Raw genomic sequence first — 20,628 nt, forward strand, 5'->3', positions numbered from 1 at the left:
ATTTGAATGAAGAAAAGTGAGTACAATTAATTTAATTTTATACATGCCCTAAATAATCACACATTACTATCTTCTGTGTGCCATGTACATCCTCTATGTGCCATCCTGTGTGCCATGTACATCATCTGTGTGCCACCCTCTGTGTGCCATGTACATCCTCTGTGTGCCACCCTCTGTGTGCCATGTACATCCTGTGTGCCACCCTCTGTGTGCCATGTACATCCTCTGTGTGCCATCCTCTGTGTGCCATGTACATCCTCTGTGTGCCACCCTCTGTGTGCCATGTACATCCTGTGTGCCACCCTCTGTGTGCCATGTACATCCTCTGTGTGCCATCCTCTGTGTGCCATGTACATCCTCTGTGTGCCACCCTCTGTGTGCCATGTACATCATCTGTGTGCCATCCTCTGTGTGCCATGTACATCCTCTGTGTGCCATCCTCTGTGTGCCATGTACATCCTTTGTGTGCCATCCTTTGTGTGCCATGTACATCCTGTGTGCCACCCTCTGTGTGCCATGTACATCCTCTGTGTGCCACCCTCTGTGTGCCATGTACATCCTCTGTGTGCCACCCTCTGTGTGCCATGTACATCCTGTGTGCCACCCTCTGTGTGCCATGTACATCCTCTGTGTGCCATCCTCTGTGTGCCATGTACATCCTCTGTGTGCCACCCTCTGTGTGCCATGTACATCATCTGTGTGCCATCCTCTGTGTGCCATGTACATCCTCCATGTGCCACCCTCTGTGAGCCATGTACATCATCTATGTGCCACCCTGTGTGCCATGTACATCATCTATGTGCCACCCTGTGTGTTCCATGTACATCCTCTGTGTGCCACCCTCTGTGTGCCATGTACATCATCTGTGTGCCATCCTCTGTGTGCCATGTACATCCTCCATGTGCCACCCTCTGTGAGCCATGTACATCATCTATGTGCCACCCTGTGTGCCATGTACATCATCTATGTGCCACCCTGTGTGTGCCATGTACATCCTCTGTGTGCCACCCTCTGTGTGCCATGTACATCATCTGTGTGCCATCCTCTGTGTGCCATGTACATCCTCCATGTGCCATCCTCTGTGTGCCATGCACATCATCTATGTGCCACCCTCTGTGTGCCTGATTTAAATGTTAAAATACTTTGTTATTAGTTTGAACTTAGTTTTTTTCCCCCCTCAGCAAGGATTACATTTTTTCAGGCTTGTTGGCCGTTTAACCGCTTGCCGACTGCTCACAGTATATTTACTGCGGCAGTCAGCCCCTCACAGGCAGAGTGACGTAGGTCTATGTCGCTCGCCTGTGAGGCTCTGGGGAGTGAGCGCGCGCCCGTGGAGGCACGCTCCCGCTCCCGTGTGGTCACGGACCCCCCCGCGCGTGTGACCAGTAGACCCGATGTCCGCCGGTCACTCGGCGATCGGCGGGGGAGAGGGAGAATGTCAGGCAGCTTGTGTAAACAAGCCACCTGTCATTCTCCTCGCTGTAAAGACACTGATCACACGGATCTAGTATGTAGAACCGTTGATCAGTGTCCTTACAGCTCAAGCCACAGCCAATCACAGTAGAAAGCACGCCCCTAGGGACACACACAGCCCCTCCCTCCCAAATAAAGTTAACCCCTTCACTACCAGTGTATTTTTACAGTAACAGTGCATATATGTAGCACTGATTACTGTAGAAATGTCACTGGTAACCCCAAAAGTGTCAAAAATGTCAGTCAAGGGTCCGATCTGTCCGCCCCAATGTCGCAGTACCGCAAAAAAAAAAAAAAAAAAAAAAAAATCGCAGATCGCCGCCATTACACGTTAAAAAAAAAAACACCAAAAATGACAGAAATCTTTCCCTTTGTTAGTAAACGCGATAACTTTTGCGCAAACCAATCAAAATACGCTTTTTGCGATTTTTTTTTACCAAACATTGGTAGCAGAAAACAAATTGGCTGAAAATTTTAAAAAATTTTGATTTTTACATTTTTTTGGGGGGGAATTTCATATAAAAAAATGTGAAAAATATTGTTACTTTTGCAAAATGTACGCTCTTTTTTTGTTTATAGCGCAAAAAGTAAAAATCGCACAGGTGATCAAATATCACCAAAAGAAAGCTCTGTTTGTGGGAAAAAAAGGACGTCAAATTTGTTTAGGTACAGCGTCGCACGACCGCGCAATTGTCTGTTAAAGTCACGCAGTGCCGAATCGCAAAATACCCCCTGGTCTTTTAGCAGGAAAATCCTCCGGGGCTTAAGTGGTTAATTGCTGAGAGTTCTGCTCCTTGTCTGCTGTTTGGGCATTCAAAATGTTTCTTTAATATGCCAAGAAAAAAGCACTAAGCACTGCAGTTTTGTTAATGTTGAAAATAAAATAAAACATTTCCTGAACACTGACTTTTAACTGATTTAGCACCGGTTCACATACACGCGACGCTACTTCCCGGGGCGACCTCCGAGGTCGCGGTGCGAGCAGTGCGCCGCGACCTCGGAGCGGCCGCCACGGACTTCATAACATTGAAGTCTATGGCGGTCGCCTCCGGGTCGCCCCAAAGAAGCTCCGGACCCTTTTTCTAGGTCGGAGCCACTTGTGTCACTCCTATTAGAACGGGTCCGCAGCTTCCTATGGGAGGCGACCTGTGGTGACCTGTGAGGCGACCAGGTCCCCTCACAGGTCGCCCTAGTGTGAACCGGGACTTAAAGGTGAAAATTGGGGTAGATCAGTATTTTGACTTGATTTGTGACTTGTCCAAAATAAATGACTTGCTTGACTTCTAGCAGGGACTCGTCTTGACTTGCTTGCTTTTCGCCACAGTAACTTGGGACTTGCACATGTGTGACTAAAGACACGTACCGATTGTCGGCCGTAAATATTCGGCCAACGTCCGATCGGCCGATTGTCGGCTTGTTAGTATGATGCTTCCGACAACCGACTACGACTTTTCGGCCGAACAGAATCTGATGTGCATGCTTTAAAATTTTTGTTGGCCAACACCAGAACGGCCGATTGTTCGTCAGTCAGTAGAGATTTCGGCCGACAGACAGCAGATTTGCAAGACTGGGCATGCTCAGAAAAGAAAAAACACAGGGAAAGTTAACCATCACATGACATCACTTCTGCAGTCGGTTGTTGTTGGCCGACAAAATTCGTGTGCAGTCTAGAGCACATTTCAACCAACAGGACAGCACCGGACAAAAGACGGCCGATCGTTCAGCCGACAATCGGTACGTGTGTACGGGGCTTTACTCCCATGTCTGTCAGTTACTGCACTGGGTATACCGTATGTAAGGGCTTACAACCACTTTAACAGCAATGGTAGCTCCCATGCTTTTGATGGAGTCATTCGTGGCTACAGTGAAAGGATAGCCTAGGCCAGTGATGGTGAACCTTGGCACCCCAGATGTTTTGGAACTACAATACCCATGATGCTCATGCACTCTGCAGTGTAGTTAGGCATCACGGGAAATGTAGTTCCAAAACATCTGGAGTGCCAAGGTTCCCCATCACTGGCCTAGGCAGTTGCATTGTTTAAAACGTAACCTTCACTTTTCTCCTCATCCCCCTTTTCTTCTCTCTCCTGGAGGTCAGAGAAGGACTGTCCTTCTTAGGTGTTCACGTTCTTACCTGGACACTTGCCACTGGCTGTGCATCAGTGGGGTCCCCTGAGATTCCTTAACCACTTGCCGTCTGCTCACTAGAGCTGTATTGCGGCAAAGTGGCTGTTGTAGGTCTGACGATGTAGACCTACGTCGGCAGACACTCCCCCTCCTCAGCAGGAGTCGGGCCAGGGGAGGAGAGGCAGCGATCGCCGCTGCTCTTCCCCGATCGTCGGGGGAATCGAGTTTGGAGATCCGCCAGCTTGTGTAAACAGAGCGGGTGGATCTCCTAAGTGACAAACAGTGACAGATTGCAGGGTTCAGCATAGCTGAACATGCGATCTGTCCCTGTGTCACTCAGTCACCTCCCCCCACACACGTTAGTAAGCACCAGGCATACATTAACCCCTCCCTCTCCAATAAAATTAACCCCTTCCCTGCCAGTGTCATTTTTACAGTAACAGTGCATATATATATATATATATATATATAGCACTGATTACTGCAGTAATGTCACTGGTAACCCCAAAAGTGTCAAAAATGTCAGTCAAGGGTCCGATCTGTCCGCCGCAATGTCGCAGTCCCGCAAAAAAAAAAAAAAAAAAAAAAAAATGCAGATCACCGCCATTACTCGTTAAAAAAAAAAAAACCACCAAAGACGACAGAAATCTTTCCCTTCGTTAGTAAAGGCAATAACTTTTGCGCAAACCAATCAAAATACGCTTATTGTGATTTTTTTTTTACCAAAAATATGTAGCAGAAAACAAATTGGCCTAAAATGATAAAAAAATTTTGATTTTTACATTTTTTTGGGGGAATTTCATATAAAAAAAATGTGAAAAATATTGTTATTTTTTCAAAATTGTTGCTCTTTTTTTGTTTATAGCGCAAAAAGTAAACATGGCACAGGTGATCAAATACCACCAAAAGAAATCTCTGTTTGTGGGGAAAAAAAGGACATAAATTTCGTTTGGGTATAGCATCGCACGACCGCGCAATTGTCTGTTAAAGTCTTGCAGTGCCGAATCGCAAAATAGGCCCTGGTCAGGAAGGGGGTAAAATCTTCCGGGGCTTAAGTGGTTAACCTGATTGGCCATACTGTTCTGGTAAGCTGCCTCCCATTATTATTGCACAGTGGTGTCCCCGGCCTGCACTTCCCTGTGGTTGTCACAAGAAGAATCCTAATAATTCTCCTTGCAAATAAGTTTTATTTTTTGGATTATATCCTCATCTTCACTTTTTGGGACTTTTGTGTGCACAACTTTTTCTTTGGACTTTATACCATTATCAGTTATGTTCATTCAATTTATGATAATTATTTATTCACATGTGTTTTATGTATTAGCGCTGCACTATTTTTTTACTTACGAATACAGAACTGCATTAAATTTGGAGTCTTTTCTGGAGTTCAGAAGATATATTTTTTTCAATCAAGTTGAAGGCATTCACAGAGAAGTATATGCAATATTCTTTTATTGATACAAACTGAATACAGATAAATCTGTAATGGAGCTGAATATTTTTTATGGTGTCGTGTACCTCCCCCAAAGGATGGAATTGGATCTTCGTCACAGAAAGTAAAGCTTTTCAGAGCCGTTGACCTAAAAAGGTGATGGCGAACCTTGGCACACCAGAGGATTTGGAACTACATTTCCCATGATGCTCATGCACTCTGCAGTGTAGTTGTGCATCATGGGAAATGTACTTCCAAAACATCTGAGGTGCCAAAGTTCCCCATCACTGGTCTAGGGAAAGGCGACATCAGGAGTCTTCCGGTGAGATCCTGGGAAAGCCATGTCTCCCAAAATCCCAAGATGTTCCAGGAGTATCATCGAACCAGAAGGATCGGAATATCACCCTTCAAATGGCATTGCCCAAATATGGCCATGTGACCATATTATGTGCAGTTGTGCATCATGGGAAATGACTTCCAAAAACATCTGGGGTGCCAAGGTTCCCCATCACTGGTCTAGGGAAAGGTGACATTAGGAGTCTTCCGGTGAGATCCTGGGAAAGCCAAGTCTCCCAAAATCCCAAGATGTTCCAGGAGTATCATCGCACCAGAAGATCAAGATATCGCCCTTCAATGGCATTTCCCAAATATGGCCATGTGACCATATTACGTGCAGTTGTGCATCATGGGAAATTACTTCCAAAAACATCTGGGGTGCCAAGGTTCCCCATCACTTGTCTAGGGAAAGGTGACAACAGGAGTCTTCCGGTGAGATCCTGGGAAAGCCAAGTCTCCCAAAATCCCAAGATGTTTCAGGAGTATCATCGCACCGGAAGGATCAAGATATCAACCTTCAATGGCATTGCCCAAATATGGCCATGTGACCATATTAGGTGCAGTGTAGTTGTGCATCATGGTAAGTTAAGTTCCAAAACCTCTGGGGTGCCAAGGTTCCCCATCACTGGTCTAGGGAAAGGCGACATCAGGAGTCTTCCGGTGAGATCCTGGGAAAGCCAAGTCTCCCAAAATCCCAAGATGTTCCAGGAGTATCATCGAACCAGAAGGATCGGGATATCACCCTTCAAATGGCATTGCCCAAATATGGCCATGTGACCATATTACGTGCAGTTGTGCATCATGGGAAATGACTTCCAAAAACATCTGGGGTGCCAAGGTTCCCCATCACTGGTCTAGGGAAAGGTGACATCAGGAGTCTTCCGGTGAGATCCTGGGAAAGCCAAGTCTCCCAAAATCCCATGATGCTCCAGGAGTATCGAGATATCACCCTTCAATGGCATTGCCCAAATATGGGCATGTGACTATATTAGGTGCAGTGTAGTGTAGTTGAGCATCATGGCAAATTAAGTTCCAAAACCTCTGGGGTGCCAAGGTTCGCCATCACTGACCTAGAACAAGCTTGCAGATCATTTCGGACTTAATTTGCAGTGTGCTTGTTCCAGGTTAAAGGCTCAGATTAGACACAACTTCAGCGTCTGGGTTCTTCACCTGGGTGGGTTTTCTTGGTGGTGGTCACAAGTTGCTTTACTCTACGTACACATTTCAGCAGAATCCTTGGCTACAATTTTCTCCACTCCGGTTTGTCCCAACTAACGCTCCTCTGACCCGTTCTCCTCTTCATAACCATAACGTTTGAAATTGTAGTCTAACTTCCTGCAAGGAATGATGGAGAAGAGATGTTTTAGGGGAATCTGCAGGGTGACGCCTCCATAACCATCAAACAGAAAAGGGATCTTTTTCTTGCACAGAGTCCACTTAGGTTCACCTGGGCTCCAGTAGAAAATCGTATAGTGGCTCATAGCGCCAGGACCGTCCCCACCCACAATATAAATCCTGTGCTTCCAACGTACAACCACAGAACCAGCAAGACTTTCCAAGATGGGCGGAATTGGGCCATCACAAATTCGCCCAAGATGATCCATGCAGAAGCTCCTACAAATGGTATTGGTCTTTTCGCTGGGCGGTCTGTAGGCCTCACGATCGCTAGATCTTGGGTCGTGGCCTGCAATGACGTATAACTTGTCGCCCACTGTCACAGCTCCAGCACCCGTAAAAACTACGGGTAAAGAGAACTGGTTCCAAGTGTCTGTCAGTATGTCATAAAATTGGAACCCCTTATGGTGTAAGCGGTGTGCGCAAATGCCAGTCATCCCACCTATAGCAAACAGTCTTCCTTTCAGCACCGCACTAGCAAAGCTATGTAGCGCCTGGAGCATGTTCGACACATTGCGCCAAGTATTGTCCAACACGCTGAAGCATTCCACCGAGTCTAGGAGTTTGCGGTCGTTGTGTCCGCCAAAAGCATAAAGCATGTTTCTGTAGGCTAGGAAGCCATGACAAGCTCTTGGATGGGTCATAGAAGGGAGCTCTTTCCATTCATTTAATACAGAATCATACACATGCAGGGCATTGGAAGGATGATGTCCTTGTCTAAACCCACCGGAAACATATAAACAACATCCTATAGATGCAATTCCAGCATTTTCTAAAAAGCCGCAAAAGGGAATCTTCATCCAAGACTCGGTTGTTGGATTGTAGGCATTCAAATAGTAATCTTCTTCTGGGTCCGTGTCTTTAAACGCAACCGTGTCCATGCAAAGTATTCTCTCTTCAAACATCCCTTGGCGCAATTGGATTTCTGTTGGAGGCTGGAGAACCGAGTCATTGCTGAGCATGTCCCTGCCGACCTTTTCCAGCTCGTCTGGAATCATAAGTGGTAGTCTGAGGACCTTCAATAGTTCTAGGGGAAGAGGATTGTCCTTCTGGGTGCGAAATTCCCACCAGGAGCGTGCAATCTTATAGACGGCAAGTTCTGAGGAAACCATCAAGTCATCTGAAGACAGGATGTTGACCAGTTCTTCCATCTCCAAGTGGAAAAAGTCTTCTGTTCCAGATACGGAGCTCAGATTCCGACCAATATGGTTCAACGTGCCTTCCAAGAGGATTCTGTGATTGTTACTGTGAGCCAATCTATAAATCCAAAAGCAGTTTCCATTGTCGATCCTCTTTACAAGGTAACTAAATTTTGAAAAAAAAAAAAAAAAAAATAAGGAGAAAGTTTAATAAAGCATAACTTTTGTGATCAATCTCAAGTTTGAATGCTTGAAACTTCATAGTTCTGAACAAACAAGCCCAACCCGAGATCTCCTCTTCGGACAGGTTTCAACCACAAAGCTGGGCCTTAGCTTGCTTGTCCAGAACAATAAAGTTGTCAGTGTTTGAACGATCCTTGAATGCAGCTGGCATTTTTTCCTTCCCATTCTGTCAGATGGTGGGGTCTGAGAACTAGGAACACACATAGGTGCACATTCTTAATTTTCTGCTGTATTACAGTTACAAAGCATCACTTTCACAAGGAAAGCACAACCTATTGCACGTGAAATGAGAAAATATGTCTTCCTTCATTTACATATGAGCAGGGCTGCTGTTAGAATCCACAGGGCCCCATACAGCCAACCTGACAAGCTCCCCCCCTCCCAAAATGAACAAAATTTACTGTGCTTTAGTGAAGAATGAACACAGTGAGTTATCAGAACCGATTTTGTTCATTCATAAAGTGAAGGGGCTGGTAGATACAATATATTTACAGGACCCTTCCCTCTCTCCATCCTGAAAGATCCTATTGTGTGCTTGCAATTGCTGGCAGGAAAGGGGAGGGAAACCAGCAACCCTGCTGAGGTGAAGGAAGGGGGGTAGATGATCGGTACGGCGGGGGTGGGGTGAAATTCCTGGAACCGAACCCCTGTATGGCTCTCTGCAGCAGCTGAAAGTCAACAGGAGGGAGAAGAGGATGCTGCATAGAGAGCCATACAGGGGATCGGTTTTAGTAACTGCCCCCCCACCGCACGGATCATCCTCCCTGCCAACATCCGGATCACCCTTCTGCCTGGGCCCGCCCTGCATTCCCAGGTTCCATACAGGAGGACCAGTGGTATTCTCTTATTCACGGCCCTGAATCTGAGGGTTACATACTCTCAGGGCCGGCCCTACCATGGGTTCCGCTGGACCCATTGGACCCAGGCGGATATTTGAGAGTGGCGGCAAATCAACCTGCGTCGGGGGTGGGGGGGCTTTTGGTAGCATGCTGTGAACTTCAACGAGTTGTAAAGTCAGGTAGATTTTCTTATCTTAAAGCGGAGTTCCGGGCACAAAAACGATATTTTTTTTTTGTGCCCGTCCGCTAGTTCTGCCTAACCTGAAAAGGAATTGGATAGTTAGATTTTTTTTTTTTAAAAAAACTCACCTTGTAATTGACGATCGTAAATACTCACCTCAGGGTACTTCCTCCCTCGGAGCCGAGACTCACCCCGTCACTTCCTGCGCTGCGATGATTCCTGGGAGCTAAATGTCATCGCTCCCAGGAATCAATGCGACGTCACCGGCCCCGCTCGTCACTTCCGGGCGACGCCGCATTCCCCTGCTAAACAGCTTCTGGGCATGCCCAGAAGCTGTTTAGGAATGCGGCGTCGCACCGGAAGTGACGAAAGGGGCCGGTGCGGCGCATTCTGGGAGAAGAAGACGCAGAAGAGGACCGCGCCGGCTTCAGCTGCCCACAAGAAAGATGGAAACGCTGTGGAAGAAATTTTATAAGTAAGTATTTCTTCTAAAAGGTAAGTGCGAACCGGCAGTGCTGTATCTTAGCCTAGGCCAACAAGGCCCAGGCCTAGGGCGGCACTTTGCAGGGGGGGCAGCAAAAAGCTGCACCCTGCAAGAAAAAAAAAAACAGCCTCCTCCCGGCATGAAAAGGGTCCCCGCCGGCTTGCGCTACACTTTTTGTATAGTGCCAGTCTTCTGTGGTGAATTTGGCCGGAGGGCAGTGTCCAGGAGGCAAATCAGTCTGGTACCCCCATAAAAGCATTCACACTGCTGCCTACCAGTATGATAATACCGGCCGGTCAGGACATTCGGACAGAACGCAGGCCGCCAACCACACTTAATACAACTGGAACAACGGCCGCCAATGCTAATAAGTGTAGCACTGCAGCTTAATGCTCCGCCTACTGTCCTCTGCCCCCAGATACTGATGGGCACTCATATGCTGCACTGATGGGCGCTTATAGGCTGTGCTGATGGGCACTAATATGTTGCTCTGATGGCCACTGATGAGGTGGCAATGGTGGGTACTGATAAACTGCACTGATGGGCACTAACGAGGCTGCACTGATAAGGCAGAACTGATATGCTGCACTGATGGGCACTGATGAGGCTGAACTTATGGTAACTGATGAGGCTGCACTTTTAGACTGTGGTTGTGGTCTGTGGTTTACAGATGACAGGGTGGGTCATAAACAGGAAGGGTGTGGCCTTTACAAGAAGGGGTGGGTCAAATTTAAATTAGGGGGTGCACAAGTTTAGTCAGGCCTAGGGCAGCACAAAACCAAAATACGCCACTGCGAACCGGGACAGATCAGAGGCTAGCCATTGTGGAATGTGCTAGCCCTGACTGTCCCGGGGGTATGTTAATTAAAAAATGACATCTGTGCCCGGAACTCCGCTTTAATGCATTCTATGCATTAAGACAAAAAAGCCTTCTGTGTGTGGCAGCCTCCCCACCATACCCTAATACTTACCAGAGCCCCTCTGTCCTTGTGTCCCTTGGCCATCCTGGGACTCTCCCTCCTGATTGGCTGAGATACAGCTGCGGTGCCATTGGCTCCAGCGGCTATCAAAGTCAGTGAGCCAATGACTGTGAGAGAGGGGCAGGGCTGAACGGAAGCTCCGTGTCTTAATGGACACACGGAGCTGCAGCTCAGATCGGGTGCCCCCATAGCAAGCTGCTTGCTGTGGAGGCCCAAATTTCCCCCGGGCCATTCTGATGCCCAATACAAAGGCCAATGGCAGGCGGGTGTCAGTAGCTGATTGGGCTCTTGATTTTTTATTTTTTTTGGAGGGGGTGGGAGCGCAGAATTTATTTCTTGGACCCAGGTAGCACAATGTCTTGGGCCAGCCCTGCATACTCTACATAGAAAGAAAAACACTAAAATATTAACACACAGGGATAAGGTTATTTACAGTATATCCAGTTTTTTTTTTTTTGGCAAGTTTAGATGCCCCACCCAAACTTAGCAGCAGAATACTAGTTATAACTTTGAGATCTAGGAAGTGCACGTTCTTAATGTTCTTTTACAAAGTAGCACTTTCACATGTGGCTCTAAAGGTGTTAAAAAGAAAAGAAGTTCTTTAAAGTGATCCGCCAGTCTTTACCTGCTGCACAGATCCTGCATGGCCGTGATCTGCAGGCGGCTGGACACCATAAACAGTTCCTCCACGTTGTCCATAGTGAGATCAGCCTCCCCTGTGTAGATGTAGTGCAGGATGGTCTGCAGGACAGAAGAGGGGACATCCGAAAGACAAACCTCCCTGAGCGCCGACTCCTTTGTGGGACCATTGAAGAGATCTTTGAAGTAAGGACTGACTGAGGCCAGGACAACCCTGAAAGCAATAAAAAGAACAAGGAGGAAGGCGTATCCCTACTCTTCAGGAACCTCTTCCCTGACCTGTCCACTTGTAAATTGCGCGCCAAACCCAAGAGCCAGGGTCCTAAATATAAGTATGGGATTTGTGATTGTTAAATCATACTTCTCTAGGTGAATGCAGCATCTGTCCTCCGCCGGCTCTAACACTGAGAACTGAGCGATAAAACACTGCCAATCGCTCGGTTCTCACAGCCCTGTGCTCTGCCCTCCCTTGCTCACTGGAGTGCTGGGTAATGGAGGGGGCAGGAATGGCCGGCTCAGGCTCTCATCGGCTCGCTCTGTGCCAGTCCAGGCATGTGGGCAGAACCCATCCATATTGTCGTGATCTTGCCCAAATCTGGACTGGCTCTGTGACATCAGCCAACAGCGGGCTTCAGCTGGAAATGGGTCACAGGAATGTAGAATAAATTGCACACCTGCAATCCACAGGTAAAGTACAGCCAAATGAGCTTTGGTTGTACTTCTTTAAATAGCCTTTGCCTGACCCAAAATGGCCACCAGAGTCACATGGGGTGACAGCATCCAACCGGATTGCTTCCCCAGTGACCATAGAAGAGCAGTTTCCGCATGACTTCCTCTTCTCCTGCAATGTCCTTCAGTTGTCCACATTTCTTTGCATCCTGTCCCTGTGACACCCACATAAGAGATAGGGGTGCAGTTGTCACCAGGACAGAAAGGTACAGATGGCAATAAATACATTATCAGAAGTTCTAACCTTCCCCCCACTCTACTAAAATGTGCATTTTTGTGTTTCTCTGTGGGGAGAGTTCCCCAGCATTTGGGCAGATAATTTATTTAATGGTTATATAGACAGCAATAAGGGTCTGACAGGGGCTCCAACCTATCCCGGTTTATCCAAAGCTAAATAGGAAGTTGTGTCTGGAGTTTACCCTTCATTGGGTTTCTTTTGGAAGCCAACAGGGCTGAGCTTTGGAAAAACATTTAATTCCGTACAGAGATCTTTAAGTTTCCAACTTACCTATGGCAAAGGAAGCGTTTCTCTGCAGTCTGTAGGTCCATATCACAAAGACTTTCAGAAAGGTACATCTCCTTCAACCCTGAGAATGCAAAAGACAGAATTATTCCGTACACGTTATATGGCCAAGATATGTTGACCAGCAGTGGCGGCTGGTGCTCCATGGGCCGAGGGGGGCGGCAGAGGGACCGCAACATACAACCCCCCCCCAGGACCACACCAGGCTGCTCACCATACCCCCCCCCCCAGGACCCCAGAAGGCTGCGCACCATACCCCCCCCAGGACTCCAGAAGGCCACGCACCATACCCCCCCCCAGGACTCCAGAAGGCCGTGCACCATACCCCCCCCAGGACCCCAGAGGGCCACGCACCATACCCCCCCCCCAGGACCCCAAAAGGCCGTGCACCATACCCCCCCATGACCCCAGAAGGCCGCGCACAATACCCCCCCCCAGAACCCCAGAGGGCCACGCACCATCCTCCCCACCCAGGACCCCAGAAGGCTGCGCACCATCCCCAGCCCCCCCCAGGACCCCCCCCCCATGGCTCACTCACCCTGCCTGGACGTGTGCAGCAGACGGCGGTAGCTTCGGCTTCTTCCCCCCTCAGTCTTCTGCGTCTCCCCCTCCTCCTCCATGCCCAACGGCATTGCTTCTGCTTTCGGGCAATCGGGAAACAGGTCTCAGGACATGCTTCCTGATTGGCCAGGAGGAGGATCCATGTGACAATAGCGAATTTTCATTCGCTATTGTCACACAACTGGGTGGGCTCAGGGCGCAGTTATCTGCGCCCCAAGCCCACCCTTTTTTTTAGCCCATTAGAGCCTCTGGCTCTAATCACATGGTTAAAAAAAAAAAAAAAAAAAAAGCCCCATTGAACTCCATGCGTCCGGCGCCCCTGCATGTAGATTAGGGGGCCGGACGCATGGATGGGGGGGGTGGCAAAGTCCCTGCGCCCCCAATGCACCAGCCGCCACTGTTAACCACCCCAATTGAGTGGAGACATCTCCAGTAAAAAGTCCCGTAAATCCTCCATCATACCAAGATATTGTAGACAAATGCGCTCTTCCATCCTTGTGGTAACAGTCTGGTGAAGACCCTTTTCTGTTCCCCCAATGACTGTGCCCCTGTGTACAAAGACCGCTTCATAAAGACATGGTTTGGCCAACTTGGTATGGAGGAACTCGAGTGTACAGAGTCCTGACCTCAACCCTACTGAACACCTTTGGGATGAATTGGAATGCCAATGGTGAGCCAGGTCTTCCCATCATCAGTACCTGACCTCACAAAATGGGCACACATTCCCACAGAAACCCTCCAAAATCCAAGAAGACTGGGAGGATGTTATATCCACAAAGAGGGAACGAGGCCATATTAATGGTTATGGGTTTGGGGGGTGGTGGTGGAGTGTGACGGCAGCTCAATGTTAATGGTCATGGGGGGGGACTGGAGAGGACAGTTCCCCTCTATTAGGGCTCATTCACATGCGAGGTTGGGATGGGGGGCAGCAAAACCCCACATTTGAGCTGCGCTTTTTATCACCCCCCCCAGCTGCTACCCCCTCTAGCTGCAGAGGCAGTGGCTGGGCGATGCATGTATGCTATGGCTTCGATGCTTTGCTTAGCGGCCATGGCAGTAATATACCCCATGTCAAAACACGACCCATTCAAGTAAATTATGCTGCTCTGCCAGTGCCCCCCAACTGTGTGCAATGCGTGTGGTTGTCATGCACTAAGGTGGGGTTGTGGGAGTTAAAGCAGGCACTGTGGAGGTGATAAAAATACCTCCTGACCGCCTAGCAAATGCTCTCTGAAAAGTGACCTGAACATGGATCCTTCTTCAGAGAGCAAAGCATGTGTAAAACAAGTCCCAACATTTTTATTGGTCCTGCTATGGGGCTTACGTGGAATGTCAGGAATCTAAACAGACCCCTGATGTTTCACTTCTAAAACTGAAAAACGGACTGAGGACATGGATTCCTCAATCCCCTTATTTGCAACCACAGTGGAAATCGGGAAGTGGAGCCGGGGGCGCAGATACTGAGACTGATCCCCCTGTGGCTCCCCCTGCAGCTGCTGAAAGACGGGGGGGGGGGGGGGGTTGGTAGGAAGAGAAGATGCTGGCTGTGCTGCAAGGAGAGCCACTCGGAATCAGTTTCGGCGATAAGACAGTACAGCTGCTCGTCGGTTGCCTGGACCCCCCCTGTTGGGGCTCGTGCCCGGTACAGGAGAGCCAGGTGTACTGCCTTATTGGTGATTCTCTATATTAATGGCCATAGGGAAAGGGGCAACACCATATAAATGGGCAAAGGTGGGGGGGGGGGTGACTTCATATTAATGGCCATGGTTTTTGAATGGGATATCCAGTTGGTCAGTGGTCCACAAACGTTGGCCATATGGTGCATTATTCCACAGGTCCTGCCTTGGTTGGGTCACTGGTGGTGGTGCCTTCATAGGGCACTCTACCCAGAATGGTTTATGTAATGCAGGGGGTAGTTGGTGACAACACAAGTGGCAAACATTGGAAATTGCAAGGCTTCGTCACCACTACCTTTAGGGAATCAAGGGAGTAGAAGGGGGGGGGGGGTAGAAAAAAAGTGCGATCAACTAGGCAGTTTCACATCAGCAGGCAGTAAAATATGGATAAGGTCCACTCGAAATATTTTCAAGATTGTAAAGTCTTGTGAACTTTTGCATAGCAAAACAGATTACAGTCTTGGCAAAAAATATGCAACATTGTAGCAAAGCGGGTCATTCTCCAGAATGCAGATCCAGTGCACTGCAATGGACGGAGGTTGAGAAAGAACCTCAGTTTATTTTGAATTTAGGGGGATAGAAATATCTGGGGACCCCCCCCCCCAGCAGCACTGTGCACCACCCACATGTTGGACCCTACCTGTAATAATACAATATTTCACAGCCTCATTATTATCGGTGAGGTCCGCTCTCTGCTCCATGGTTGCAGTGGGTGGATCAGGGTCTATCCTGGAGTGTTTAGAACCAGAAATTGGGGGAGGTCAGCAACCAAACTCTGTAAAAAAAAAAAAAAAAAAATGTATATTATATATTTTATTAATAATAATAATAATAATAATAATAATAATAATAATAAATATAATATACTTGCATAGTTAGTCAGGTTAAAAAAAAGTCAAGTCCATCTGGCTCAACCAATAAAAAACATACATAAATATAATAATATTTTTTTTTTTTATTGGTTGAGCCAGCTGGACTTGACTTTTTTCAACCTAACTATGCAACTAAAATAATAATAATAATAATAATAATTTATAGTTGCATAGTTAGTCAGGTTGAAGAAAGTCGAGTCCATCTGGCTCAACCAATAAAAAATACATAAATATAATAATAATAATAATAATATTTTCTTTTTATTTGTTGAGCCAGATGGACTTGACTTTTTTCAACCTAACTATGCAACTAAAATAATAATAATAATTTTATAGTTGCATATTTAGTCAGGTTGAAAAAAGTCAAGTCCACCTGGCTCAACCAATTAAAAAAAAAAAAAAAAAAAAATACATTATATATTTTAATAATAATAAAATTAATATTATTATTATTATTATTATTATTATTATTATGTATTTTATATTGGTTGAGCCAGATGGACTTGACTTTTTTCAACCTAACTATGCAACTATAAACTAATATTTTATATATCTATATCTATCTATATCTATATCTATCTTCTTTTTTTTTTTTTTTTTTTTTTTTTTTAGAATACACACACGCGTAGGCATTTGGTTTTTGAATGGTGGCATTACCCGATTACCTGCTTAGCCCAAAACTGTTTTAATCTTTTTATTAAAATCATTTTTTTTTTTTTGTGCAGCAATTCCATTTCTTTTTTCTATATTATGGCCCTTAGGAAGGCCTGATTGCATTGCACAAACAGCCCGTTACCGACGTGCACCTCACCCTTTGAACTTTGCTACATACACACGGACAGTATAATCTATAAACGATAAAAATTATTAATTTGAATAAAATTTCAGAATCATATGAGGAATTAAAAAGGGAGATAAAAACCCCACATTTCCTGCAAATAAATGGGAGGGCTCATTCACAAAACACAAATATAAACGCACAGCAAATATGCTGTATTTTATGCATGTTGAAATGCATTTTTTTTTTTTAAACAATTTTTTTTTGTATATGGCCGCTGTAAAGGCAATGGCAAGAGTCAAAATTCTAAAGTACCGATTGTCGGCCGTAAATGTTCGGCCAACGTCCGATCGGCCGATTGTCGGCTTGTTAGTATGATGATTCCGACAACCGACTGCGACTTTTCGGCCGAACAAAATCTGGTGTGCATGCTATAAAATTTTTGTTGGCCAACAACAGAACAGCCGATTGTTCGTCAGTCAGTACGGAATTCGGCCGACAAAAGCCAGATGAGCAAGACTGGGCATGCTCAGAGAAGAAAGTAGACCAGCACATGACATCACTTCTGAAGTTGGTTGTTGTTGGCCGACAAAATTCGTGTGCAGTCTAGAGCACATTTCAACCAACACAACAACACTGGACAAAAGACGGCCGATCGTTCGGCCGACGATCGGTGCGTGTCTACGGGGCTTAACACTTTTTTCTGGATTGATGGAATGAAGCACGCACACTGACATGCATCTAACTCATGTTTTTGTGCGCTGCATAAAAAAGGCAATTTTTTTTCTCAACACACCGGCTTGGTATGAAAAAGGCGCTTGGACAACTATTGAATTTGTGGGGTCCTTGCATTGATCAATGCACACGGTGTGAACGAGCTTTTATCTAGATTCTCTGCTACTAAAAATGCAATCAGCCCCAACACAAAATTACAGATTTACCAATTGATATGTAGTGCAGGAGCCTGTTGGATTGGAAGCCAATGGATTGGATAGTTTAGGAAGGTTCTCAAAGCAGGAATCATCATCATCAATAAATTACTGAACAGTTTGCAATTGACTGGACATACAATCCCAACAATCCATCAATCAGAAATCTAAACAATCCATTAAATATGATCATTTTATAAAACTATATTACAAACAGCTACCCAACACACACTGACAGATCAATAGCAAGCAACAAAACCCTACCCCAACCAATGGACTTCCTGAATGGACGGCCTTTGGTTTGCCATCCTAATCCAATCAGTTTGGTCACATTGATTAAATGGTCGTATCAATAGGGGGGTGTAACCACCATGAATTGTAATCTGTATGGAGAGCTGACCGGCGTGTACCACCCCCAAGCTAAAGGCACTTTAATCGCCCGTGTTATAAATCATTACACAGGGAGAACAAGATCCCACCTGTCCCGGAGCTCACAGATCCGCCATCTTGCTACACCCAGAAATAACTTAAGAGGACATTTAGAGCTCGTTAATACCCCATCTGTTGAGTTTTTCTGCACATGTATAGCGTGATTGAGCCTTCAGCCTGGAGCTACTGTGGTGATTAAGTGAAATTTAACTACTCGTTGTCCATCGTCTCATTTATTTCAAAGCATCGCCAATGAGGGTACTGCCAATGAGTGGTTAAATCTTTCAGTAGCGAAGAGAGAAACTGTTTTTGCATTTTTTTGCACACGTTTAAAAAAATAATTTCAGGCCTTTTTTTCAAGATTTCACAAACCCCCCCCAAACATTATGTATTGTCTGAAAGCAGACACCCTAGAGCAGGGGGTGTCAAACTCCATTTCACCGCGGGCTGCACCAGCATTATGGTTGGCCTCAAAGGGCCGGTTATATCTGTAAGATTAGATGTCCAGAGCAACCCACGGCCCCCTTACACCCTGACATGAGATGTCAAGACAAGAGCCCCCCCACCATCATAAGTCAAGAGTCACCCACCCTTCCTTACATCACAATGCACCCTAGGGATCGATCGATTATCGGCAAAGCCGATATATCAGGGGCCGATATGCACTTTCCCCGATATATTGGAATCGGCCCCCGGAGGTTACCGATATTGCCGATATTTCAGGAAAGTGCTGTACCAGAGTGATGCCTGCAGCTAGAGGCATCAGCCCGGTACCGGCGTCCATAATGTCTTATAAATACGTCTTGTATTGACAGCTGATGCAGCTGAGAAGCCACTCGGCTGTCATTACAAGGAGCGGGAGGGGACGTCCTCCACTTTCACCGGCAGTCCCGGGCATCCTACCTGCATGACCACCGAAGAGAAGACCCGATCAAAGCTGCATTCAGCTCTGATCAGGTCTTCATGCAAAAACCTGGAAGTGATGTCATACGTGACATCACTTCCGGGGGCGGACCAGATTAAAAAAAATGACAGCATTCAAAACAGCCAAACTTGGTGTTTTGAATGCTTTTAAGTGCAGAGGAGGGGTTTGGGGTTTGTACAAAAATATCGGCCAATATTGGCCGATACCGATATGCATTGGCCAAAATATCGGTATCGGCAATGAAAGACCGATATCAGTCGATCACTAATGCACCCCCTTACCTTGTGCTGCTGCCAGGAAGAAGATGTGGGTGGATCTAGGAAGAAGAAAATGCAAGGTCTGGAGCAGGACCAGAGGAGGGCTGGAGTTTGCTGAATGCTGAGTCCAGGGGAGGCAGAGGCAAGGAACACTGCAGCCATTGGTGTAAAGAGAAACTCTGATGTATGGGGCGCTCTGAGAACCCTGATTTATTGGGGAACACCAAGAACTCTGATGTAAGGGGGAACACTGCTGTCACAGGTGTAAAGGGAAACTCTGATGTAAGGGGTGCTCTGGGAATCCTGATTTAACAGGGAACACTGGGCACTGTAATGTAAGGGGGAACACTGCAGCCTCTGGTGTAAAGGGAAACTATGATGTAAGGAGTGCTCTGGGAACCCTGATTTAATGGGGAACACTGAGAACTCTGATGTAAGGGGGGAACACTGCAGCCAATGATGTAAAAGAAATGTCTCTAATGTAGGGGGTGCTCTGGGAACATAGCACCCAGAGCACCCCTTACTGTGTAATTATTATGTGCCCTGGTTTAAAGGAATGAGGTGGCAACCCTAGTGCAGGCCACTCAAGTTCCTCCATCCCAAACTCCCTCATCCATGTTTTTTTTGGACCTTGCTTTGTGCACTGGTCCAAATCATTTGGTGGAGGGGGGATTATGGTGTGGGGGTTGTTTTCAGGGGTTGGGCTTGGCCCCTTGGTTCCAGTGAAGGGAACTCTTAAGGTGTCAGCATACCAAGACATTTTGGACAATTTCATGCTCCCAACTTTGTGGGAGGAGTTTGGGGATGGCCCCTCCCTGTTCCAACATGGCTGCGCAGCAGTGCACAAAGCAAGGTCCATAAAGACATGGATGAGCAAGTTTGAGGTGGAGGAACTTGACTGGCCTGCACAGAGCCCTGACCCCACAGAGCACCTTTGGGATGAATTAGAGCAGAGACTGCGAGCCAGGCCTTCTCCTCCAACATCAGTGCCTGACCTCACAAATGCGCTTCTGGAAGAATGGTCAAACATTCCCATAGACGCACTCCTAAACCTTGTGGACAGCCTTCCCAGAAGAGTTGAAGCTGTTATAGCTGCAAAGGGTGGGCCAACTCAATATTGAACCCTACGGACTAATGCCTTGTACACACGTGCTGATTATCTGAAGACTTTTGTCTGCAGATTTACCTTTTCTATGTAGTGCAAGGGCCTGCCGGATTGCATACAAATTGAAAGTGTTTAGGTTTGACCTCATATTATATGGTTTTGGTAAATCTGCAGACAAAAGTCTTCAGATAATCTGCACGTGTGTACGGGGCATAAGACTGGGATGCCATTGAAGTTCATGTGTGTGTAAAGGCAGGCGTCCCAATACTTTTGACAATATAGTGTATTCACCACAGAACTCTTATTAGAGGGGCAGCAATAGCTGCTGCAAGTGTAAACGAGCCATAAAGACCTTCAGATGGTGGATATTGTCAGTTCTTCTAATCATGGAGCAGGTGGTGCTGGAGGGATGAGGAAATGCATGGCTCCATCCCCCGGTATGGCTGCAGCATGCGCAGAGAGCGTGGCAATGCAGGAGAGGGAGGATCGGCTGGAATAGCGTCTCCAGGATCACCAGGTATTCCTTTTTATTACAAATAAATAAAAAGTCGCACATTCTGCAAATAAAAGGTTTCG

The 20,628-nt window shown here is 46.7% G+C and overlaps 1 protein-coding gene across 1 annotated transcript; it reads right to left on the reverse strand.

Annotated features, from left to right (window-relative positions):
- Positions 1-6,629: 6,629 nt before the first annotated feature.
- LOC309567937 (kelch repeat and BTB domain-containing protein 8-like) lies at positions 6,630-12,572 on the reverse strand. The gene is made up of 3 exons (XM_082273486.1): positions 12,506-12,572; positions 11,255-11,482; positions 6,630-8,068 (listed from the first exon to the last, which is right to left on the reverse strand). The coding sequence occupies exons 1-3, from the start codon at positions 12,544-12,546 to the stop codon at positions 6,640-6,642; spliced, it is 1,698 nt and encodes a 565-aa protein (XP_082129612.1). The 5' UTR covers positions 12,547-12,572; the 3' UTR covers positions 6,630-6,639.
- Between the last annotated feature and the right edge of the window lie 8,056 nt (positions 12,573-20,628).

This window comes from Pelophylax lessonae (genome assembly GCF_965119305.1).
Source record: "Pelophylax lessonae genome assembly, chromosome: 12".
Taxonomy (NCBI): Eukaryota; Metazoa; Chordata; class Amphibia; order Anura; family Ranidae; genus Pelophylax; species Pelophylax lessonae.

What these genes read in the sequence shown, in the direction of transcription:
- LOC309567937 (XM_082273486.1), bottom strand. Translation starts at nt 12,546, where the DNA reads ATGGACCTACAGACTGCAGAGAAACGCTTCCTTTGCCATAG. An exon ending in AAACGCTTCCTTTGCCATAG is followed by an intron (nt 11,483 to 12,505) that starts GTAAGTTGGAAA and finishes TATTGCTTTCAG; the next exon opens with GGTTGTCCTGGCCTCAGTCA. An exon ending in ATGCAGGATCTGTGCAGCAG is followed by an intron (nt 8,069 to 11,254) that starts GTAAAGACTGGC and finishes TTCAAAATTTAG; the next exon opens with TTACCTTGTAAAGAGGATCG.